Below are 26,281 nucleotides of genomic sequence, written 5' to 3'. Positions count from 1 at the left end.
CTTAAGCCTCACGGGAAAGCTTTCTAATTTTAGTTCCCCAAGCTATTTCTGCAGGTGTTGTACAAAATAAAGGTGGAATGGGTGGTTGAGACAAGCGAAGGCAGGGGGCGCGGCACGATCAGAAGATGAAGATCGGCCGAGCTCGCGTGCTCGAGCTTGAGTGTTCCGTGACCACCACGAGAACCGGACGTCTGGGTGGGTCCTCCTTTCCTTGCTTGATCCGCCACACGCTGGTGCCGAAAACCCGCCCAGGCTCCCGGTTCCTTCCTTCATAGAGCACGAACGCCGAGTTCGGGGGTCCCTGCGCGCCGCCATAATGAAGGCGATCGCCGCGCTTGACGCTCTCCTCGAGGATCCCGCTGCCCCCGAGACCCGAATTCATGGCTACGTCACCCTACTTACTGAGAAGCAGACAGAGCTGCGCGCCCTGGACGCCAAGATCCAGGCTCAACACTCGGACGAGGCCTTTCAGGCGGACTACGCCACAGCATGGGACTACGAGCACAGCATTTGCGAAATTCGGGCCCGCATGCACATCGCCCGATCATCGCCTTCTGCCGTCTCCGGTCCCTCGAGTTCCGCTGCTGGTGGACATACGCAACATCGAAGGGTGAGCGAATCCACGGCTCCTCCCTCCGTGCCAGTTCCCCGCGTCGCCCTCCCCAAGCTGCAGATTGCACCATTCTCTGGGGACCGTCGCGATTGGCAGGGGTTCTGGGAACAATTCGACGCTACCATCCATGCAAACCAACACTTGACGAAAATCGATAAATTCAAGTACCTCCGCTCGTACATGACCGGCCCCGCTAAGACCGCGATTGAGGGCATCATGCTTGCGGAGGATGGATACGCCGCTGCGATCAAGATCCTTACAGACCGTTTTGGTCGCAGAGACCTATTGATGGCAGATCATGTCGATGCCCTCCACGCCATAACTCCAGTGAAGACCTCTGCGGACGTCGTGGGGCTGCGGCGCTTGCATGACGACATCAGCTTTCGCCTAAACGCTTTGGAGGCACTAGGTATCGCGCCCGACCGGTACGCCGTCATAATCCACCGGGTCCTGCTGAAGGCGTTGCCGCATGACATCGCTCTTCTTTACCGGCAACGGATGAAGGAATCAGCCGCGAATGAGGTGAACGGGGATGCCAAGCAAGTTCAGGAGATCTTGGATTTTCTCCGTATTCAGGTGTATATTCGGGAAGAAGGGTACATGGACAGCACCGGTCCTCAGGTTCGATGCCCTCCAGCACCCCGGCCGACACCGCATGAGAAGTTTTCTCCACCGTCAGCCGCAGCGCTACATGCGGAGTCATCACCGCCTCCTCGTGGTGAGTGTTGCCCCCTTTGTGACGGGCGAGGCCATGGGATCGCGCAATGCACCGCGAATGTGCCACCAGAGGAGAAGCGACGGCGACTGCAAGCGGGAAGACATTACTTCCGGTGCGGCAAGCAGAATCACATTGCACGTGCTTGCCAGACTGCTAGAACGTTGTCCTGCAGCCGCTGTTCACGCCGGCATCTAACGTCACTCTGCGACGTGGCTCAGCCAGGTTCCGCGCACGCTACCAGGTCGTCGCACTCGGCTGGTCAAGGGGGACCTCCCACAGTGCCCAAACCGTCCCATGCGGCATCGTCGGTGGTTACAGCGTCAACTAGAACCACACGGCCCACTCCAGTCTACCTGCGGACTTGCCGCGAATGGGCTACGGGTCCCAACGGTCAGCTTCTGGTGAGGGTTCTGCTAGACACGGGCAGCCAGCGGACGTTCATTCGGCGTGACGTTTCGCGCGCTCTGGGCTACTCCGTTGAAGGCGTTGAGGACCTCAAGCTGGTCACATTCGGCAAGAGCCACCATGCAGCAGCTGAGAAGTATCCTCGGGTGTCAGTCACGGTGGCCAGCCAGAACAACGGCAAGCAGGTGGTCATCGACGCCCTTGAGGTCCCAAGTATCTGCGTCGTTACGAGTCCTCCAATCACCGATGACACGCTTAGACTGATGCACGACCATGGTCTTTTCGCCGCTGACACTTCGCCCGCGTCGGCTTACATGGATGACCACATCAGCATCCTAATTGGGTCAGATTTCTACTGGAAAGTTACCTCGGGGAACATTTCACGGCTGACTCCGCACCTGACCGCCGTCGAAACAATGTTCGGCTGGACTCTCCAGGGTGCACAATCCGACGAAACTGGCTGGACTTCGGGATCATCTAGTGCTTTATTCCTGGCCCTCATGGAGCCCTCGCTGGATGACGCAGCGGCAGATAACGAGTTATCGTCACTGTGGCGGCTGGATGCTATCGGGATCAAAGAAAGACCTGATGCGTCAGTGCTGGACCACGCGGCCGTAGAGCAATTCGAGAGCGACGTGAGGAAGAATGGCGCGCGGTACGAGGTTCCACTCATGATCCAGGAGCCAGGGCTGGACGCCAGCGCTGACAACTATAGGCTCGCAGAACAGCGGTTGCGTGTGCAGATGCGGCGCTTTCGTGGTCAGCCTGAGCTGCTGTCCGAGTACGACAATGCAATCCGGACGTATTTCAACGACGGCCATGCCGAACGAGGTCCCGAGCATGACGGTGACCAATGCTCGACAACCAGGTACTACATGCCGCATCACGGTGTGGTTCGTCGGGACGCCGTCACAACCAAGCTAAGGGTGGTCTTCGATGCCTCGTCACATGTTTCGGGGCAACCTTCGCTGAACAGCATTCTCTGTAAGGGGCCCATGTTGGATGCGGACCTGTTAAGGCTCATTCTTAAATTCAGGTGCTATCCCGTGGTCATGGTCGCAGATATAAAGAAGGCCTACCTCCAGATGATTGTTCGGGAACAGGACAGGGACGCGCTACGTTTTTTGTGGGTGGAGCGCCTTCCTACACCGAATGAGCCCTTTCCTCCAGTAGTGAAGTGGCGAATGACACGGGTTCCTTTTGGTGCGAGATCGAGTCCCTTTTTGCTCGCCGCCACTTTGCACCATCATCTGCGAGTCTCACAAAAGTTTCCGGACACCGCCGCCATCTTGCGAGAGTCTTTCTATGTCGACGACCTCATCATTGGCATGGACGACGTCGACCGAGCTCATCAGATATATTCGGAAGCAAAGGCTGTAATGGCCGAAGCCGGAATGGAGCTCCGAAAATGGGCTTCCAACATCTCTTCCCTGCGGGACTTGTTCATAAAAGATAAGCTCGCATTGGAGGATGAAGGTGGCGACGCCACCACAATGAAAGTTCTCGGGGTGAGCTGGAACCGCATTGACGACACGCTGCTCATCAGCACAGGAAACGTGACCGCGTTTATCAACACCAAGCCCACAACCACGCGAACCCTGCTACAAACATTTGCAAGAATCTACGATCCGCTAGGCTTCTTGGCACCATTCACGGTCCGGGCAAAGGTTATATTTCAAGATTTATGGAAGCTGCAGCACCCATGGGACAGTCCTCTACAACGTGAGCAACTCACCGCCTGGAACGCATGGTGCTCCGAACTAACCGAGCTGCAACACCTTTGTTTGCCACGAAACGTATCAGACAACCAAGGTTACCCGGAGCAGTCCATCGAAATCCACTTCTTCGCGGACGCCAACCCGCGAGCATATGGCACAGCTGTCTACGTCCCCCGACGCTCCGCGCATGGTGACCCGTTTGAGGCAAATCTGCTGATCAGCAAAGGTCGTGTGGCCCCTATCAAGGCGACGACGTTGCCTCGCCTCGAGCTCCTTGCCTGCCTCATCGCAGCGCGCCTTTACAACTACCTAATGCGAGTTCCTGGCCTATCAGCCACACGTGCGTTCTTCTGGTCGGACGCGCAGATTGCCCTGCACTGGATATGCGGGGAACCTAGCCGGTGGCCACCCTTCGTCCGAAATCGCGTCGAAGAGATCCAGCGCCTAACCAAGGGATGCAGATGGGGGCATTGCAGCAGCAAGGACAATCCTGCCGACCTCATCACACGCGGAATAAGTGCAACAGTGCTCAGGACCTCAGAGCTTTGGTGGCATGGACCATCATGGATCACCCACACAGAAAACCTGTGGCCATTTAACCAGCCCCAGGACGTCGCTGACTTCGTCGACCCGTCACTAGCCTTGGCGTCATCTTGCCCGGTGGGGTCTTCGCCACCGGAACCGCTATGCCAAATTTCAGATTATAGCCGCTACTCACGGCTACTTAGAGTGACGGCCTGGGTTCGACGCTTCGTAAACAACGCTTTACCGCAACGTCCGTCGATGACCGGGCCACTGGTTGCTAACGAAGTCCAAGAAGCTGAACTGTACTGGATTCTCCGGGTACAGCAGAAAGCATTCCCCCAATACCGGGAAGCTCTATCGAACAGCCAGCTTGGTGTGGGGACTTCCTGACTGCTTCGTCTACAGCCCTTTTTGGACTCCGCTGGCGTTATCCGCGTGGGGGGACGACTACACTGCTTACAATCTCCTTTCGAAGTGCGACATCCGATCATTCTGCCCGGAAAGAACTATTTAACACGGCTACTTATTCTGGCAACCCACGAGCGCCTACTGCACGCTGGAACAGAAGCCACGCTCACAGAGATCCGCCAGCGCTATTGGATCATTCGAGGGCGCCAGACAGTGAAGAAAGCCCTCCACCAGTGCTTGCCGTGCCGAAGGCGCAGGCTGACACCGGAGACAGCACCGACGGCACCATTACCACGCGACCGCATAAAGGAAACAGGCCCGTTCTCTATTGTGGGCGTCGACTTCTGCGGTCCTCTGTACTGCCGTACCAACGACCCTTCCAAAGTCAAAGCATACGTCGCCGTATTCTCGTGCGGCGTCACGCGGGCTCTACACCTGGAATTGACGACGGGGATGACAGCGTCAAGTTTCTTGCTCGCCTTCAGGCGCTTCATTGCTCGCCGCGGAATACCTGCCACGGTATACTCCGATAACGCCCTCGCTTTTAAACACTGTGCGAAGTCCTTCCATTCCCTCACCGACGCCACACTCCAAGATTTCTGCAGCGGAAAGCGCATTGTTTGGAAATTCAACGTAGAGAAGGCACCGTGGTGGGGCGGTTGGTGGGAACGAGTGATTCGGATAACGAAAGAGACGCTGAGACGTACCCTTGGGCGCAACTCTCTGACAGCTGAGGAACTGGCAACCACGTTGTGTGAAGTGGAGGTGGTTATCAACAGCCGGCCCTTGACGTACCTGACCACGGATGCCGACGGACCTCATCCCATAACGCCGGCTCACTTCTGGCTCGGCAAGCCGAACACGTGCCTCCCCCAGAACCTCGGGCCATTCGAGCCATCGTCGACAAGCTCCGAGTTGACACGCCGGTGGAGGCACCGACAGAACGTGACAAATCGCCTATGGCAAAGATGGCGGAATGAATACCTGCTGCTTCTGCGGTCCGCTCACGAAGCGCCCTCACATCCGTTACACCAACTCGCAGTCGGAGACGTGGTTGTAGTGCACGATGAAGGATACGCCCCAACGTTTTGGAGACTCGGCCGTGTGGCCAAGTTGCTACCCGGACGCGACGGAATCGCCCGCTCCTGTGTACTCCGCCTGTCAACTGGTCGAGAAATCAGGCGGCCCATTCATCGGCTCTACTTCCTTGAAGCTAACCCTTAGACTTCTTGGCGGGCCGGGGAGTGTGTAGAAAATAAAGGTGGAATGGGTGGTTGAGACAAGCGAAGGCAGGGTGCGCGGCACGATCAGAAGATGAAGATCGGCCGCGCTCGCGTGCTCGAGCTTGAGTGTTCCGTGACCACCACGAGAACCGGACGTCTGGGTCCTGCTTTCCTTGCTTGATCCGCCACAGGTGTTTCGCACACTCGCTTAGCGAGAGTAAGCCGCCTGCAAACCTAAAATGGCTAACGTGTTCCTCTTCCATACGTCCCCTCGTTTGTTCAAGTCAAGCTTCCTAAGTACCCCCTCCAGACAGGCTGTGAAGAGTATTTTTAGAGGGTATCTCCCTGTCCAACCTTCTTTCAAAATGGGCATTTGCCGCTTTGCTCGCAGGGGAATATTATGCCTGGACGTTTCTTTTATATATCATGATATAATCATATTCCTCCACAAGAGGAATTGCGGAAGCTTTTGAAATCCGTAAGAATCTTGACGCATGCGTAAGTGCGCCGTCACTTGCCCTGATTGATTGTGAGGTTAATTTTTTGGAGCAACGTGATAATGCCTACTTTCTAGTTTCTTCTTTCCATTTTTCTTTTTCGTAATGTGCTTATTGCACGCACCCATCTTTGTGTATTTTCATTTTTTCTGTCCTAAATAAACATTCAGTTGTCACTCAGAGCTCGCCCGGTGTCTTTCTGCTCCTCGTCTCGTTCCCTGCTCTGTTTATCATGATTCCAAAGCAACTTGCTCAGGTTTCCCTTTTGCCGCTCTCATATATCGCATAGGAGTATTATGTAGGTCGCCTGTATTCCCTGGTCTTTCAATGCTTCAAGCACTGCTGTGGTGCAGTTTCATGCAGTAGTGCTGCCTGCAATACTTCATGAAACGCCTTTTTATATTCTGTTAATCAGTGCAAGGCGCCTCTTATACTCCAAGAATTTTTCTACGAATTGGTTGATGATATGGTCGCAGCCTGTTCGCGTGATTGTTGTGAATCTTGGCTGTCGCTATGCAATTGGCTATTACGTTTGTAAGCAGCTTCTATAAAACTGAGAGAAGGCGGATGGTTCTGTTTTCTTGAGATCTTTGGCATCTATCATCTAGTAATCAAAATTATCCCGATGCAGCGATGGCGTAGAGGCAGAACACCCGCCTCGCGTGCAGAAGGACCGTGGTTCGAATCCCGGTGCCGGACAATTCCCACCGGATTTAAAAAAAAAAATCTGCGTATTGATGGAATTGCACAAAGGGGCTTGGGGTGCGGCCTGACCCCGGCGACCATTGCCGGTAATGCACTCCCTCACCAGAGCAGGATTGGCCACCCTGGTGTAGTACCGGCCACAACCTCCCATGAATACGCCAACTAACCCTCGGCCCTCAGTCCCCAGCGGCTGCGAAGCAACTGACCACGGCGGCGGTCAGACCTGTGACGCAGCGGAGGGTGCTAAGAATCACTGGATCCGGACAGGCCGCCAATGGAATCTGAACCTGGCAACGTTTAACGTGCGAACCTTATCTAGCGAAGCAAGTCTCGAGGTGTTGTTCGAGGAATTAGAGGGCATTAAATGGAATGTAATAGGGCTTAGCGAGGTTAGGAGGGCAGGCGAAGCCTTCACGGTGCTGAAAAATGGACACGTCTTATGTTACCGTGGTCTAGATGACAGAAGAGAACTGGGAGTGGGATTTCTAGTCAATAAAAGCATAGCTGGCAACATAGACGAATACTACAGCATTAACGAAAGGGTAGCTGCTCTTGTAATTAGGCTCAATAAGAGGTACAAGCTCAAGGTGGTGCAGGGCTACGCGCCCACATCCAGCCACGACGACCAAGTAGTGGAACGCCTCTATGAAGATGTGGAATCGGCAATGGCTAAAGTAAAAACGCAGTATACTGTAGTTATGAAGGACCTCAATGCTAAAGTAGGCAAGAATCAGGCTGGAGACAAGGCAGTTGGGAACTATGGTCTGGGCTGTAGAAATAGCAGGGGGGACCTACTAGTTGAGTTTGCAGAACGGAATAACCTACGCATAATGAATACCTTCTTCTGTAAACGGGAGATTCGGAAGTGGACCTGGAGGAGCCCGAATGGGGTGCACAAAAATGAAATAGACTTCATATTATGCGATAACCCTGGCGTCGTGCAGGATGTGGAAGTCCTCGGAAGGGTAAGGTGTAGTGACCACCGCATGGTAAGATCTCGAATTAGGCTAGAGTTGAGGAGGGACCGCAACAAGCTAGTACGAAAGAAGCCGATAAATGAGCAAACAGTAAGACGTAAAGTAGAAGAATTCAGGATCGCGCTGCAGAACCGATATTCCGCCCTTAAGGAAGCCGAACTTACGACACAGGAAGCCAGCGACAACCTTACACGCATTCTCACGGAGTGTGCAGTAGAAGTCGGGGCACTGTGGCTAGACAGGATACTGGTAAACTTTCACAGGAGACGAAAGATCTAATCAGGAAACGGCAAACCATGAGAATCTCTACCGCAGCTGACAGAATAGAACTAGCAGAGCTCTCGAAGTTAATCAATAGGCGCAAGACAGCTGACATACGGAAGTATAATATGGAGAGGATCGAATACGCTGTAAAGAACGGAGGTAGCCTGAAAGCAGTAAAGAGACGTCTTGGCGGGGGGAAAAATCAGATGTATGCACTCAAGGATAAGCAAGGCAATCTCATCACAAATAGGGATAAAATAGTCACAGTGGCCGAGAAGTTCTATAGGGATCTGTACAGTAGCCGGGACATACAGGATGATGCCGAACGAGACAGTAGTTCAGAGGAGATAGACATCCCACCAGTAACGACCGAAGAAGTAAGGAAGGCTTTGAAAGAAATGAAAGGGGGCAAAGCACCTGGTGAGGATCAGATAACAGCAGACCTCTTGAAGGATGGCGGAGAAATTGTACTTGAAAAACTGGCAAACCTGTATACGAAATGCCTAATGACCGCAATGGTACCGGAATCTTGTAAGAACGCGAACATCATCCTAATCCATAAGAAAGGCGACATGAAAGACTTGAAAAACTACAGGCCGATCAGCTTACTGTCAGTCGTCTACAAGGTATTTACCAAGGTAATCGCTAACCGAATCTCTGCAACCTTAGATTTCAGTCAACCTAAAGAACAAGCAGGGTTCCGTAAAGGTTATTCAACAATGGACCATATTCACACGATCAATCAGGTGATAGAGAAGTGCGCTGAGTATACTCGACCCCTATATATAGCTTTCATAGATTATGAGAAAGCATTTGACTCGGTCGAAACCCTAGCAGTCATTCAGGCATTACGGAACCAGGGGGTAGATGAGCATTATGTAAGAATACTAGAGGATATCTATAATGGGTCTACAGCTATTGTCATCCTCCATAAGGAGAGCAGTAAAATACCTATAAGGAAGGGTGTCAGACAAGGAGACACAATCTCTCCAATGTTATTCACAGCATGCTTACAAGAAGTATTCAGAACGTTGGTTTGGGAACAGGTGGGAGTAAGGGTTAATGGAGAATACCTGAGTAACCTCAGATTTGCTGATGACGTTGCCTTGCTAAGTAACTCGGGGGACGAATTGCAAAGCATGCTTTCCGCACTGGGCGAACAGAGTAGAACCATGGGCCTGAAAATTAATATGCAGAAAACTAAAGTAATGATCAATAACCTCGGGACATCACAGCAGTTTGAGATAGATGGCGAGGCAGTGGAAGTGGTAAGCGAATATATATACTTAGGCCAAGTTGTGACCCCAGATCCCAACCATGAGGCAGAGATAATTAGAAGGATCAGAATGGGGTGGGGTGCATATGGCAGACATTATCAGATAATGAATAGCAGCCTACCATTGTCGTTGAAGAAGAAAGTGTATGACAGCTGCATCTTAACGGTACTCACCTACGGGGCAGAAACTTGGAGGCTCACTAAGAGGGTTCAACTTAAATTGAGAACGACTCAGCGGGCAATGGAGCGGAAAATGATAGGTGTAACATTAAGGGACAAGAAGAGAGCGGAGTGGGTCAGGGAGCAAACTGGTGTTAAAGACATATTAGTAGAAATTAAGAAGAAGAAATGGACTTGGGCAGGGCATGTAATGCGAAGGCAAGATAACCGCTGGTCATTAAGGGTAACAGAGTGGATCCCTAGAGAAGGCAAGCGCTGCAGGGGGCGGCAGAAAGTTAGATGGGCAGATGAGATCAAGAAGTTTGCGGGGATAAATTGGTCACAGTTGGCACAGGACCGAGGCAATTGGAGAATAATGGGAGAGGCCTTTGCCCTGCAGTGGGCGTAGACAGGCTGGTTATGATGATGAATCAAAATTATGTTGACATTTTTTCCGGGCATAGGCACAGTAAAGTTTAGTTCTTTGTAGAGCTAGGGTGATGTCGCCGTGGAGGGGTGTGAGGAAGCCGGTCATGACACGCAAGGAGGTAGATGAGTAACAAAATTCTATTCGCGTATGTTCAAGTACATAAGACGATGAAGCACGAACAAGACAAAAGGATAACTGGGTTCCAATGAAATACGCTGCCGCCTATGAGATGAGAGGTCTCGCCGCATCATCTCCCATAGCAGCCCGCAGACCATAAAGGTGCTGAACCACCGCACGGTAAGTAGAAAAAAATGCGTGGAGCTCAGGCGCACACAAACCACCACGGGGACGAGTCAGCGCCGGCTGTCGGCAGCAGCTCCGGACAAACTCCTTGAACTTTGCGCATCTGGTCCCCGCTCTGTCTCCTTGACCAAACCTGACCCAAAAGCAGTGCGCTAACTACTTAAGGGCCTTGACCTCCGCCCCCCTCCGTCCTTCTAAGGCTCAGGAGGAAAGAATGGCCTTCCCTGACCTTGAGCAGGGGAACAAAACACTGGGACCGCCCGCGACCATTTCTTTCGCTCCTGCCCGTGGAAAGTAACGGAACACAATACGCACAATGAGAGGGAGACATGGCCCCGCCGTGGCCCATCGTCACTGCCCTCACTAAAAGCACTCTGAAATTCCTTTTGCATTTGGGAAACAAACGGCAGCAAGCTTATGTAGTACAATTTTCCTCACTCCTCTAAAAGATCCACGGTTACGTCATCGCCATCTGCAACGCTTTTTTATACCCTTTCGATCCTTTTGTTTATCTTTAGTTAATAGTAGGGCATGGCAAGCTAAGCTCGTAGATTCAGCAGTATTCGCTCTTTCCAGCGATGCTGGTGACGCCGCGCGGAATTTGTCCAACGCCGGGAGACGGGGATCGGCGGCCCGATCGTTCCGGCGGAGGCGGACGGTGGTAGCCGTGCGGGCTCGCAGAAACGAAAGGAAAATAGTAATCGCAAGTATAGTAACCAAGCATGCCACACAAATAATCGGAAAATAACAAGCGTTCATATTCTATCAACGTTCTTAACGCTGTAGAAGCATCGGGTAAATGAAAAAAGTTTTAAACCTCGATGGTGTCTACTGCGGGAAAAAAAAACGTCCTTTGAACTGCCCCAAATGGGCGCCGCTTTTGTAGGCTCTTTGTATAACCATGTTATCATATTTTTCAGATACTATTTACATTCATTGTCATGTAATGTGTCAACAGACCTTCGCTTATATTGTTGTTTAATTGGCTCAATTCCACTGCTTTCAATCATAAAAGCAGCAGAGACTGTCCGATCCGCTTGGTTTTATTTCAATAAAGGAATAGCAACATTTTGCAAGCGAAGGCGAGAAGCAAATGTGGTGATGCGCTTATTAATAATGACTGCGTTTATAATAATTATGTCGAAGAGAGACATTTTAGCAACAACAATAACTTTGGGTCTGGTAGTTCAAATGCGAGCGCTTGAATGCCTTTGCATGGTAACCAGCCGTTTTTGTTTTCGTGATAAGCGTCGACATTGTTATAAAAACCCTACCGGACGTCAAATCAGCATAACGTAATTTCAGCCAGGATATTTCTGTTAAAGTAATTATCAAAAGCCAAAGAGAAACTAAATTAATGTCTGTAATTTTTATGTAAGCTTCAAAATCACATGCCACTGTATGTACCTACGCGTAAATACGTAGGCTAGTATGTATATTTTTTGATATAATGCTGACATATTCGTATGTGTACCACTTCATGCAACGTACTGCAACGTAATGCAACTTCATGCAACGTAATTTTACTGCAAAGCAGTATACGTCTAACCCCCAACCCCCCCCCCCCCCCCTTCCGTTTCAATTCCGGTGTCATCAATTTACTCGGCGCACCTCCGGGGCTCCTCCTCACAGCCGCTGACACCTCTTTCACAACTATTTTCCCCCTCGCCTTCACCGAGGCCCCTTTGGCAAATTGCGCAGTCGGCGGCTAACCGGGGGCGGATACAGATTATTTGGAAAACTACAAACAAGCACGGATGGGCGCAAAACATGCACTGGGGATTACTACACTCCCTAATCTGAAATTTGTGCGCAGCAGGAGCTGCAGTCCTCTCGGTCACCGCACATTTCTACTGCGTCTGACGAATTGTTCGCGTGATCAGAGAACGTGCGGCGGCGTGCGCTACTCTGCTGATACCTCGCCGTGCGCCGCCGCCGTCGGCCACCATGTTGCAAATCGTGTTTGAACCTCCCGCGCAAGTGTCACGTGGTTTGGATTAACTCCGCACCAGAGAGCAGCGAGTATGTTGTTGCATATCGTGTTTGAACCTCCCGCGCAAACGCCGCATGGTATGTAGTAGCGGAGAGTGGAACAACCAGGGAAAGGTGTCAGGTGGAGGGCGCTTCATGGTGGCGCCGCATGAGATATGTGTGAGGGAAAGGCAGTGAGAGAGATGACGCCGTAGCCGCACATGTCGTACTGAACTTCTCCCTTCGCATAGACACTCCTCTCTGTTTTCTTTCTGGCGTCGCTGCTGCGTTCGCTTTCTCGGCTACGCGGACAGACAGACGTCTGAGCAACAGACGCCTCTCCCGCGAAGCCTACTTAACGGCTGCCAAAGGGCTGCCCCCTAACACTACCGAAACCCCCCGTCACCGTTTCCGCTCAAATTCACTTCGCAAGTGGCGGTCAATCCCTCCCGTTATAAGAGAAACTTCCCCAGTTGGAACGTCAACTTGAGCCCATATTTCTTTTTCAGCTTGGAAGGCCTTCCAAGCGACATTTTCGTGGTGTCTTTCACGCCGAAGTATGCGTCATCACTGGTTGCTGGTTTATGCGTGCATGGTTTGCGGGTAGAAAAGGGGCGGGGGGGCCTGCACGCACAGCTAGGCTTCATGCCACTACCGATGAAATGCCAGTTGTGCTGGTGGGAGGTTTAGACGTCAGAATTATATGGCTCAATGCGGTGAGACGGCGGCGGCGTCTCACCGCATGCGGTGAGACATGTTACACACAGAGTAAGATGCATACGAAGGGGAAGGAAAACGGACAGCCACGTGTTTGTACGCGAGAATACAGCACAAGCGATTCCAGGCTTTAAATCATTAGAGAACGGATGCATCCCGTTCGTTTGGATGAAGAAGATCAAGAACTGAACTGTTGGCCCAAACATAAACGCGAATGGACGCAAAAACAACGAAAAGCTGCTGGAACCACCGTTACCGCTTCAAGTTCAGCTCGTCGAGTAGCGGCGAATCCCTCCCGAATGAACAGCAGCTTACCCGCTTGGAACGTCAGCGGGAGCCAATATCACTTCTACAGAGGGCTTTCAGGGGATATTTTCGACGGCGTCTTTCACTTCAAAGCACTCGCACGTGACCGGTGGCCGGTTTATACGTGCGGAGGTTTCTAGTGGAGAATAGTGGGAGGGAGGAGCGGGGCGTGCACACGTAGCTATAGGTTTCATGCCCGTGCTAATGGATGTCATGTCCGTTGTGCTGGTGTGAGGTTTAAACACGGACGTTAAACGGTACAATGGGACCTGTCCGAAGTCAGTGGTAGAGCGGATTTGGTTTGTGTGAGGCTATGTTCAGACTACTGACGCAAAAGCCGATTCTTCTACGAACGTAAAAAATGGCATGTCAAGCAGTTCGGTTGGCTGAGACGTGAAATGAAGTCATTCTCTAAAGTTATTACGACAGTTTGGGCAACAGTTTGAACTTGGCCTTACACAAACAGTACGAACCTTACGACGGCGGAGGGACACAGGCAGTTACGTGTTTTTCTGCAAGAACAAAGCTTAAATACTTTAGAGGTTCAGCTGATGGGATAGGAAGTATGCTCCATCGCTAATTGTGTTCTGTTCTGTTTTGTGCACTCCGTGGAAAAGTGTTCTGTTTCGTGGGCTCCGTGGACTGCGTCGAGCTTTGCTGGTCATCCTTCTTCACAGAGTGATAGGGAAATAATTTTTTTGCTCTCCCGGCGCCATTTTTTTTACAACCAACCCAACAAGCGTAGGTAACTGAATGGAAGCCGGAAGTGCCAGATAATTGGATTATTTTTGTCTGAAACGCACCCGCAGTTTTTCTTGTGCTGAATAATGGGGACATGTATGACAAATGCAAGTGGCTCAGGAGTTTGGGATGGTTTTGGCTATATAAACCACTTGTTGAAGCATGCTGGTAACTCTTGGCCGCCTGAGGGCTGAATCGTAGGACAAGCAGGTATGTTTTCGAAATCTCTGCTTGGGTTCTTGACGCCGTGTGGCCCTGTTTCGATTCGTGATGCCGCATGACACCAGGACAGCGGATGAGCGAAAACGACAAGGTGGTCCCCTAAAGTGCTCTACACTTAATAAAGTCAAACGCGACAGTGCCGGCAGCTATTCATATCACCAAAAAGATGTGAAATTGCCACTTGCGGAAGTCGGCCCCACCAGATAGCTTCGGAAGCACCAGCAAAGGTGTCATGGTCACAGCGTCCACTCGGGGCAGTTGCTATGTTCTTTGTGTGCGAAAAAAAAAACAATAAACAAAATAAATTAAAGGAGAAGGTAATACGGCATTATATTGTATACACTGATTTGGTTGTGAATAATAAAAAAAAACTATTTATTCAATTCAGGGAAAAATTAGACATCCATCCAGCGTTTGCGTTGTTATTCCCCCCTGGTTTGTGATTACCGCGTGACAGACACTCTTGATATAGACTCAACGGTTAGTGGAAGGCTATAGACAGGAATGAACGAGTGACATCATTGATTACCAACCTTGGGAGGAGGTCCCAATGATGTTGATCAGGTTAGCAGGTTCATTCTAGCAGTCTGCGTGATCCACTTAGTTTTGTCATGAACGGTTCATCAACTTATTTTTTTAACGGGAAAGTGCTTTATGCCGGGATCCGCCAAGATCTGAATGACGTCATATCCGCTACGAAAATGGCATCGCCAGAAGTACGCGGCAGCGCCCGGATTCGTTCCAGGTGCTCTGTTGCCGCAACGGGAGAAGCCAGGTGCTTTGCCCACTGCGCTATGAGGTGAAGCGGAGACAGTTGTGTGAAGCCGCCATATATCCTTCTTAATACCTCCTCTGTTATGAAGGTGCTGCCCTTTAAAAGAAGTGAAGTGAAGTAGTGCATCACGATGCTAACGAGCGCTGACTGTTGGTGCCAGCTGAGCTCGTCGCAACGCAACCGCCTGCCGTACACTCCACGGAGAACGGACGCAGCAGCAGCCATTAGTCTCACATTTGCGAAAGTGACGCGTCAGCATGTTGTCGCTCGCCAAGCACACCCACAAGACAGCCCCGCAAGTCATGCTTTTTCGCTGCAGCGCAGCGTGAGCTCACCAAACGATTCGCTGGCCACGCGCTCGGTTTGTTTGGCATGGTTTGCGAGCGCGTGTGGTTTCGTTCGGGTTAACCTAAAGCTCCGCCGTGTGCGATCCAATGTCTAATGTTGATAAGTCTGACGGCACCATACCAACGAAAGATAAATTGCGAAGTGCAAGTTCATATCGATGCAGCAAAAACATTCAACTGATCCTGTGAAGGCACATCTCACTTTCGTGTTTTACCGATCCCTATGAAAGAGGGATCAACCACGTTTTTTTTTTGTTTTCGCAGCAAGCACTTAAAGACCCTTACAATACCGGGCCTGCGGCTAGGTATTCCGTCGGCATATGCGTTCTAGAGGTGGCCAAAATAGCCCATAAGTACTGTACCACGCTGTGCCCACAATGCACCCCACCTCGCGCTGCTTCGGTTTTTTTTATAAAAACCACTTTTTTTATCTAGCAACCGTTCTTTATCGGCGACGTTTTATACAGGTTGATTAATCCACTGGAAGCCTACTTTTCTTATAGCAATGGCGTCGGCCATTTCCCGTGCGGTGCAATCGTCGTGCTTGAAACGCATACCCGTTACCGAAAAACAGCTTTTACACTCGCGATTGACGCAATGCTGAGGGCGGGGCGGAACGATCCTTCCTTTCAAACACAACTGGTGTTCTCATAGACACACCTAATGCATGTTCTGGGGTGGCCCATGTACTGTCGGGAGCAAAAGTCTGGATTCCACGCGAGCGGCGACCGAAATGCATTGCAGCGCCACCCTGCGAAAGCTCGCCTGCTGCGAGACACCGGCTGTAGGGCCTATCTTAACTGCACGCATGTTCGTTCGATTCATTCGATAAAAGCAGTCGCGAAGCGACACGCTTCCTTAAACCAGTTTGAGACTATTGTTTTGCGGTGCAGTCACAGATAGCAACTACTTTCGATGTGCAACGCTGAAAAAGAGTGACGAAAAACTACCCGTTCAACGCATCAGTGGCCGCTTACTGCCACTCACTGAGACCGTATCGCAAATGCTACACGCCGACGGAATTGCCCAGTCGTAAATGCTAGACACGGCCGAAGCGACACCGTTCGGTCTTTCCGTGAACAAAAAGCGTATCAGACTCGTGCGAGCAAACGAACATGCGTGTAGTTAAGATAGGCCCTACAGCCGGTGTCTCGACAGCAGGCGAGCTTTCGCAGGGTGGCACTGCAATGCATTTCGGCCGCCGCTTGCGTGGAATCCAGACTTTTGCTCCCGACAGTACGTCTGAACACAAGGCAGGGGAGTAAACACATAACTGTTTGTTTTACACGGAATGAACTCAAATGTTTGAAAAACAGTACATTCCGTGCAGCAGTATTCCCCCCAGGGTCCAGCTTTCCGTTAATAATACCCCTGCCAAGCGTATTTTCAGCAGAACAAAGGTACCTTTAGAGAGAACCGGTCAGCTGATATATCGCATTTGTGCGACAGCACATGCATGCATATAAGGAATGACAGAATGACCCCCGCATTGCTGATTTGTTTACTTTATTTTTGATATTTTTTGCATGTTCTAGAGTTCGATGACTAGCCTGCAAAACGACCGATGTAAATCACGCACCCTTTAACCTGTTTCTTTGCTCATTAAAGCCGTGTTGTGCCAAATGGTGACACCACCAGCTGACTGCTTTTTCCAGGCACGGCAGGGCGATTTCATTTTTTAGTGCCTTCGAGTGAAAGTATCTAAATCAAGATAGTACGGATAGATAGGCGAGGTTACAACCAGCACAGTTGTGGAGCAGGGAAAGGCAGCTTCCGGTGTAAAAATTTCCCGGTGCCGTGAAGCGTTTCCGGGTAGGTAAATTTTTCGGAAAACCAGAACGTTCCCGAAGCAATCCCGAAAACCCCTTCTAACCGACTCCTTTTCAATGCAGAATCGGCAGAAAAGGAACATGATTATGTAAAACGTTGGAACATTATGAAACATTGCTTTCACATTGAGAACTGCTACGAAGTTGCCAGCCGCCTTTAGAGTAGTTTTTCCCCAGTTAAGCGTTCACAGTGCGCCCATTTACGGACCTGTACAATTTAAACTACCCCCCGAAACGTATTTATTTTTGCGGCTCGCAACGCCAGTATGAACAACTGTGTTTGTTTTGTATATCGTTTTCTTTTTTTGCTTTTCTCAGCGCTACTCGAGCCGACATGCTTTGGTTTTTCTATGCGTTTGCCCCCGCCTTAGTTAAGGACCATTTAAATCCCTTTCCCCCTTTTGTTGCCAAACTAAACACGGCAGGCCTTGTTCATAAAACAATGCCGGTACATTCTTCGCTGAATCATAAGCTTTGCCTTAGATATGCCCAAGGATTCCTTCCCCCTGAAGTTTGTAGACGTGTACTAGGCATGCCAGCAGATGTACTCCTCCGGAAACGCCTTGCCTGTAAGTACTTGATGTTTCAAATCGTTGTTATGAGAGATGTGTTTTTTTTGTACTGAGGATGAAAGCTACTCCACAGAAAACGATATGGCGAAACAACACTGACCAAACACGGACGCAAGAAAGACGTGCCGGAATTCCCAAGCATTTCTTTGCATTTAACATGGTTTGTTGGACGATTTGGTATTGTTAACTCTGCTGGTGCGACGATACCGGTGGTCCATTCGAGCTGGCGGACGGGAAGAGTACTTACGAAGGATGCTCTATTAACTTCCCCGTGAAAATGCGTGTTCTAACTTGATGCCGCCGCGACATAATGCCCCGGTTGCTACGAAATGCAAATTGTCAGCAGAATTGACATCTGGGTGGGTATTAAACTTAATGAAGTACAACTTTGCCGCGAAGAACTACATAAGTTGGCGGCCGGTTCTCTAGGACTTATTGGCCTATTGGCCTAGTGAACGGAAACTGAACATTACCGAGCTATTTTGTAGGCATAATTAAGTGCGACTTCAGAATTTTCACACTCATACAGCAGTGAGCCAACTTTCCCCGTACGCGCAATGCATGGCTATTTACATTATTCTTAATCTCAGAATATACCAGGGTGCAACTTAGACCTCAGAGGGCACCTTAAAATATCGTTCGGGTCGGCCTTCAATATGTAGGGCTGGACAAGTCAGAACCATGGTCTTTTGTGACATCCTTGAGCTCTTTTGAACGTAATAAATACACAAAACAAAGAATTTCACATTTATTTCAAACGCATTTTCTTACAATAAATGAGGATGCGTTGAGGCATATAAATAGCATGTAAAGTATATTGACACATAAAACACAAGAAATTGCGCGCACCCTTGTGCTATTCGACTATAATAATATTAAATGTTCAGTTTGCTAGCAATAAAACGCACATCAGTGCATGTTTTTCAGAAATATTTCTAGTGTAACATAGCTCACATGCAATGCATTACTTTTAAGGAGGCAGCATATATAGGGAGCACATTTCCTTTTTCGCATATTCGCCTTGTCATGTTGTGCTCACGGAATATCCACATCGTCCCAGAGACTCATCAAGGTAGATCCCTTCGTGGCTTCGACAATTTTTTCCTTCATACGTTGTATTTGCTGCTGGGAGAAGTGGTTCCTCCAGTCCCCAATCTTTCCCTTGCGCAAAAACTCTCCAGTCATCGGCTTCTTTGTTAGCTCCACGAGATTCTGAAATCCCTTTTTTAATTCAGGCCTTAAATTCTGCATGAGAGGCGACGCCATAAAACTCGGTCGGAAGCTTTGCCTACTATACGTCGGCCTGTCCTTCATGTATTCGAAACTAGTTCTCTGGAGAATGCTTTCAAGTAGCTCTGAATTTCCTCGCAACATCTTCCCTTTGTCGTCGCCGATAAATTCGGCCATCCTCAGGACAGATTTTGTTGTATCGCGCTTGAGTTCTTCATACGTTAGGAATAGTATGTTCGGATCAGTGCGATGCTCGTACCAAGACATCACACTGTCGAAATAGTCCCCGTAGTCAACTTTGCCATTAAGGAAAAGTTCAAAAAACTCGTCGAATGTTCCATTCTGAAAACGGTATGCTTGAATATTCCTGGTGTGGTAGTAGTAAGACACACAGCAGTCGTATGGATTTCTTGTGATGTAAATATAATTGGCATATGGCGAGTAGGGTACTTTGTTGAACGGGAGGTGTGTTTTGAATGCCGCTGGTCGGGGAGCATAAACAGCGGCTTCCGCTGCCTGGAGCTCCAAAAAGGGTAGTCGGAGAATAGCTTCCAATGGGTCCTCGGGTTCTTGGCCATCCATGAGGATGTTGTAAACAATGTGTTGTGACCATGTCGTGCCACACTTGGGGTAGCTCACGATGAACAAGTCTCCAGGCTGGGGCTTGTATTGAAGAGTCGACCGTATGGCATCATCCGGAAAGGCCTTGGAGAGGTGCATGCCCTCAATGTTTCGAAATACTTCGGCGTCCATGATATGCTGAAAGGTGAACGGCACCTGCTGCGTTCAAGTATACCTGTAAAAAACACAAAATTCTTAAACGAGTCATCTCTCTGGGTTAGAATGCGTAAGGCGATATATAACAAATAAATGAATACAGAATTGAAAGGATGTCCTCGAAGTCCATCTAAATAAACTGTAATTTATCACACCATGGGTAGAGCAAAATTAGAAAAGAACAGTCGCTAAAAGCAGTTTTTGAGCATGGTTTTTGTAACTATCTGATCATTCAGATCCTTAAATAAGTATAAAAAACTTAAGTATTCTAAAAGCGTGTTATAGTAGTGTCCTGAATAAACCACGTGCGCTGGAAAAGTTTTGCAGCGGGTTAAGAAACCGCATAAAACAAGTTACCTGCGTTAATATCAACTACATTTTCCTGGCAGACGCCTGCCTTTGCTCTTTCACAATAAAGCTCGTATTTTACATCATTACACATTCCAGCGTTCTGATGACGGTATATATTTTTGTTCCGTTTTGCCCAGTCAATTACAGCGGGAAGGTGATGTCATAGATGCTAGCTCCCAGGGCACTCACTGCGACTGTTATACGAAAATAGGAATCAAATTGACTAATTTATTTCTCCCGTTCCAAGTAATATTGAGGAATAGCACCCCAAGAGAAACTAAGGGTCAATAGCATAGATCCAGCTTTTGAAGTCTGCTTGGTTTCTTAGAAAATTACCTCACCAGATCCGGGTCAGACTAGCCTAAATACGTTTAATCTTTTCGGTGACGGGTACCTGGGATTAAAGCAGCAGCCTCTCTTTAGCACAGTACCTAGCCATCCTGTCGTAGTATTAGGCAGCAGCCTCACTCTGCACTCAACGCTGAACACTCAGTCATCAGTCCCGAGAAGCCAAACGGCAGATTCAGGCAGATACGCAAAGCTCGTCATGCAACTGACGATGCTAGGAATATGTCGGTCGGGGCAGCCTGCCACTGCTACATAAACCGCGACTTAATAATTACCTATTCTGTGTAGAAAGGGCAGCATAGTTGTATTGTTGCAGCACCTCTATGTTTGTTAGATTGCTCATGCGAGATCAGGAGCGCCAGTGAGTGGACTGAGGTGTAGAACAGCGAACATATCTTGTACTAACCAAGACCTAAAGAAAGGAAGTAGCTTGGAATATGGTTTTTGGAGCATAAAGTGGTAGGAAAAAACACGGATGAATTCAGAAGAACTTGGAAAGAAAATGCGTCGGTTGTAGTCAAGCTAAATGGGTGATGCAATTTTGTGAAATGAAAGGTTATGCACAAACGTTTTCGTGTGCGGATGCGACCGCAAGATTTTTCGGCTAAGATGGCCTGACGGCACCTATTAACGTGAACACCCTACACATGGTGGGACGGAAGATTGTATCTCCGAGATGAAACAGAAGTAGGTCGACTGAAAAAGCTAGAAATGCACGAAGTAACCCTTCAACCCTGAAGAAATTACTTAAATCGACTTTGTTGTTCTAGTGAATGAAGCTTTTCGGCAGTATGTTGAGGTGTTAAAAGAAGGTTAAAAGCAGTTCTATGGAATGAAAAAAAGAATTATACATTTGTGTCTAAGAGGAGAAAATAACCAATGAGTGAAAAGAAGGAAGCATAAATTATAGTCAGTATATTACTTCGCGCAGAAGCTAAAATGACTAAATGGCAGCCGCAAAACAGGCGCATCACTTTATAGTAGTCGCTAAAACGTGATGGGAAGCTAAATATTCTCCGTATTAGGTGGACTTGGAATTACCGAGCTGCTATTTATAGTCACAGACTATACGAGTACCAGCCGAAAAGATCCCAGAAAAAAGACTGTTAAACAAGAACTGACGACGATGTGAAATATTGAGAAACAGAGGAATATAAAACTGAAACAAGAAAACAGCAGGTCTACTTGCCAAGTTGTCTGACTCGAAGTGTGACATTTCTGTCATGGCAAAGCATTAATGAAGCTGAACTGAACAGACAACGGGTAGTACAGAGTGTTGGTAATGTTAGATACAGAAGGAATGCTACAAGAGATGAAGCTGCAACATAATGAAATACGTGAGTTTGGACACTGGAAGTAGCGCGGAGGCACTGCGCATATGTACACACCAGGAACGTTTGCCAGGACAGAGTACAGAAACGTGCAGCTTGGTTCGTAAGGTTGCAAGTGTAACTAAAACGAAGAAAAAAAAACTTAGGCGCAAAAGAGACGAGGCGAAGCAGGAGATGGGGAAACAGCCTCTGATCTGCCAAACCATAAACAAAATTTGCGTTAGAAAAATAAAAAAAAAAAGTGCCCCCACCTCCCCGAAGGGAATCGTGAGGAAGTGCGAATGCATTTCTTGCGCCGAGAGTACACGGCGTAGTAATTCTGCCATCGCCTTGAGAGGCACAGTACCGGCGAGGGGGAGCTGTCAGGCGAGGGGAGAGGCGCGCGCCGAGGTTGAGTGCAAACCTAACGGGGGGAAAGGCGCGCCAGCTGCAGAGCATGTGACGTCACGGCGCGAGGAGAGGGGGAGCAGACGCAAAGGCGCCAGCGCGCGGTCACGTGGGAGTGTGACGTCACGGCGCGAGGAGCGGTGCGGGAGCCGGCGCGGGCGCGCGCAGCCACGGCGCGGGAGGCGGAGCGCGCGCGGGTCACGTGGGGTGTGACGTCGCTGCGCCGTTGCTACAGACGCTCCTCTCCGCTCCTCGCGCCGTTGCTAGGGGAGAGGAGGAGGAGCGCGGATGACGGCGGATTCAGGGTCGCTTATAAAGTGCATCGCACTTAATTGTTTTCAGAATGCATTGGTGCTTTAATGCACCACCAGCCCATCACACGCCAATATAATTCTTGTTCTAGAGGAGGCGGGCGTCAAAGAGAGTAAAAACTGCATTCCCCGTAGCCCGCTTTCTAGTATACAGAAGTTGTTTAGAAAAGTATTACTCTACCACGCAAATGACGAACGATATTCATTAGCTCGGGATCGATCTCGTTAGGACAGTGCTAATAAAAAATAAAGCAGATGCATGTCATAAACTAAGTAAGCATCAGCAAATTTTTCCAGTCTTCCAAACAAAGCGTAATCCGTTCAAGGAGCTCTAACATACGACCACTCGTCCAGCCCTTCCCACGAGCCCTTCGTTCGGGGCTGCATTCGACGTGGATAAGTAGAGAATCCTTACTGCGTCTAGTTGGCACTCTGATAAACGCCCCTTGGTTATGGCCAGACCTCCATAAGTGCACAACTCGTGATCCGGATGTGGGTCCTACTCGTGACATACTTTTTTGTAATATCGGTACATATCGAGTTTAAGAATGAGACAAAGCAGTGTTTAGTTACCTCCTGGTAAGCACGTTACCATAGCATGCAGCTTACCTTAACTTGGACAGGTGGCTGAAATTCCAACCATCAACTGGAATAATGTTGTTAGTGTCGATAGTAGAGGTGGGGTGCCGCCTCTCCTCTCGGGAGACTAAAGTGACTCTCATACGCAGTTGCCAAAGCAGTGTTACTCGGCAGATTTCCCGCAATATTTGCACAACCACGATACGGAGACAATTTTTCCTGCACACTTATCGCACTGCTGTAAGCTGACACGCCAAAGATATGAAACATTGTGACCGACATAAATCAAGACCAGACGACGTCCTTGTTATCAGCGCAGGGACAACGACCATTCATTTAGGGTTATTCATGGGGGTTGGTAGACCGAGATTAGGCTTTATCGCAAGAACCGCTACAAGGTTATCGTTTACAGAATGTTTCACTCCCTTCGCGTGTCCGCACGAGAGGGTTCGCGTCTATTGGATGTTACAGGCTGCAGAAGGATTCGTCAAAGTCCCCGTGTTGGAACAATCTTTCCTAGAACAGTTTTTCTGCCCTTCAAAATCAATTAACCGCACATTCTCCGAAAAATTTAGGTCAGCAAATTTCCCGGCACGAGAATAACACCCACATTTCGGCATAATTTCTGACTTCAACTAATTGAGATAAGGGGAGGGATTTTTATAACTGACCTATTGCTTTTGATCCGCATTACTCCTTCAAGTAATAAACGTCTCCTTCTTGTTCAGCGCTTCATGACATGCAGGTCATAAATCGGTATCATCCTCCTCATGATCTTCATAATAGGCTTAACAATGTTAAGTGCGGGGCTCACGCCTCTCATATAGACTTTCAATTGCAACTTCCGAATTCCGTTTTTGCCGCCGAATTTTCTAATCTCAACCATCTATGCGATCTCCACGAAGCCATTCTGTTAGCCTGGTGGTCCACCGGTTGTGAGGTTTCCGCTATACATCACCCTCATCATCTTCATCACCATCAACAGCCTACTTAGGTCCACTGCCGGACGAAGGCCGCACCCACTGATCTCAACCTGCGCTGCCCGAGTTCAGTGTTTGCCCGAATTTCCTTATTTCGTCTCTCCATCGAATTCACGGTTTTCTCCTTCTGCCAGCCCGGTATAGCTTTTCTCCTCCTTCTCTTACCCTCCTTTTCTCAGGGTATTCTCCTTCTGCTAGCCCAGCTCAAATTAAATAGTATAGTTTTCGCCTTAATTTAAAAATCGTCTTATGTCCTTAGCAACAGTCGTTAGACTTTTTTGCGTGGATTTTTCGGTCAAACAGTTTTCTTCACCTTTAAGAAGCACTGGTTGTTTCACTGTATTGTGAGTCGTACCATGCTTACAATGCTACATTCTACTGACCGAATACTCCGTAAGCTACGGTAATTCTATGCGTGGCTTCCATTTTGTGGTTCGTGTTGCACCGACATTACAGACAAATAAAACCATGTTTATTGTTTTCTGAAAGTATTTCATTGCCTTCGCTTAAATGAACACTTTTTGTCAGTGTTTTCATGTTCCGGTACTTGGGTGCAAGGATAGGACGACAGCGGATGTTGTCCCTGCGTCTCGTCACCGCAGCTGGCTCTTCCGGCGCGTGGAGCAAGGAGTGCGTTATAATAGCGAATAATTCGAACATAACAAGGGTGATTCCGGTGATTTTTTTTTTTTGGGGGGGGGGGGGGGGGGGGGGCTTTAATCTGCTTTCAATACTCCAGTGACGACAACCTATGCGAGGAAAGCATAGGTGTCAGGCATTAACCCCAGTCTCCTTTCAATGGACAACCGCGCGTTAGAGGCACGCTCGTAGCTTTGTCAGGATGATACAATGCATAAGCTATTGGTGTTAGCTTGTCCCATGGAATAGCATGGTATTCAAATTTACCTTTTACCTAGCGAGCAAGTGTTTAAATCAGAGTTTGTCAAGCATTATTGATGCGAGTGCCATAATTATCTCAGTAGGCTGAAGCCCCGGTGTGTAGGGTGCAACCAGCACACTCAAAATACCGCACGGATGGTTCACTAAACGATGACGCCTTTAAGAGCAACAATTAGGCCACACAATGCTCGCAATGGCGCCGAATTACTGTGTGAAGCTGTCTTAAATAAATGTGAAGCAATTGGGCTGAAACGATTAGCCCAACTTCAATACCTCAGCGTCATAAACACTGATGTTAATTAGAAGCGAAACTGCCCGGCGTAACTTGATTACAACGCTATTCCAGGCTGTTCGGGGAAGGGGGTCGAATTTTTTATGACGATTTCTGCGGGAAGCTTCTGTGGTAAGCATCGGCGCTTGCGGCCGTTTGTTTGTTTGTTTGTTTCTACATTTATCATTATTTATTGCCTTGAATGGTCTATTTTCCCGATTATATGGCATAAAGTTCAATACGACAATTTAAATGACTGTCAAGTTTGGTTTAAAAAATGGCTGACGATTACTGTACTTCCTAATGCGAAATTTGTTCGCAGAGCAAACTACAACCTTCTCGGGGACCACGCACAGATGCCGCGTATCAGCACAACTGATGACATGATCAGCGAACGTTCAGCGGCGCGCGCTAATCTGTCGTTATCTCGCCGCGCGTCGCCGCCGCCAAGCATTTTGTGGTAAATCGTTTTTTAACTTCCCGCCCAAATGACACGTGGTTCGGATGAGCCCCTCAAAGAGAAGAACGTGAAGCATATCCACCGGGATTGCTTGGTGGGCTAGTTCGTAGGGCATCATGAAGGGGTGAACAGAGCACGAAGACGACGACACACAAGCAAAAGAAGTCAGGACAAACGCTGAACGGCGAGTGATTTTTATTCCGCCAAGAAAGACACAAAAACAAAGACACATCCAATAAGAATGCCCAAGATAATATGACGTAAACACTCATCTCGCGCTTTGCCTCATGCGCCCGTCGCTCCAGATGCTGTTTTTTTTTTCTTTTTTTTCTTTTTCTGGAAGCACGACAGATGGAATGCTGATGCTGTTTTCATCAAGATGGCCAATATCGAGCACGTCGATAACCTTCCGCGCATGCGAATCCTTTATAAAAACCACTGAGCACTCTCCGAACAGCAGAACGCAGGCGCAATCTTTGGAGTGCGAAGCTAGGTGGCTTCCATCTTGTGTTTCGGGCCACCTAGTTTCGCACCGCAAAGATTGTCCCGGCATTCCACTGTTCGGATAGTGCTCAGTGGTTTCTATAGAAAATGATAACTATACGCGGGAGGTTATCCGGCCTCTACAGATTGATCGTCTTGATGAGGATGCCGT

General features: G+C 49.0%; 2 protein-coding genes across 2 annotated transcripts; one reads left to right on the top strand and one right to left on the bottom strand.

The window, feature by feature from the left end:
* The first annotated feature begins 316 nt into the window (after window positions 1-316).
* LOC144148418 (uncharacterized) lies at window positions 317-12,100 on the top strand. The gene is made up of 3 exons (XM_077679953.1): window positions 317-1,331; window positions 1,554-4,114; window positions 12,038-12,100. The coding sequence occupies exons 1-3, from the start codon at window positions 317-319 to the stop codon at window positions 12,098-12,100; spliced, it is 3,639 nt and encodes a 1,212-aa protein (XP_077536079.1).
* A 6,336-nt stretch (window positions 12,101-18,436) lies between these two features.
* LOC144148830 (sulfotransferase 1C2-like) lies at window positions 18,437-23,236 on the bottom strand. The gene is made up of 2 exons (XM_077680347.1): window positions 23,046-23,236; window positions 18,437-19,727 (listed from the first exon to the last, which is right to left on the bottom strand). The coding sequence occupies exon 2, from the start codon at window positions 19,682-19,684 to the stop codon at window positions 18,737-18,739; it is 948 nt and encodes a 315-aa protein (XP_077536473.1). The 5' UTR covers window positions 19,685-19,727; window positions 23,046-23,236; the 3' UTR covers window positions 18,437-18,736.
* Window positions 23,237-26,281: the final 3,045 nt, after the last annotated feature.

The sequence above is a fragment of the Haemaphysalis longicornis genome, unplaced genomic scaffold, assembly GCF_048455015.1.
Source record: "Haemaphysalis longicornis isolate Haplotype H1 unplaced genomic scaffold, Haemaphysalis longicornis Haplotype H1 scaffold_8, whole genome shotgun sequence".
NCBI classification, from domain to species: Eukaryota; Metazoa; Arthropoda; class Arachnida; order Ixodida; family Ixodidae; genus Haemaphysalis; species Haemaphysalis longicornis.
This window is presented reverse-complemented; position numbering and strand designations above follow the sequence as displayed.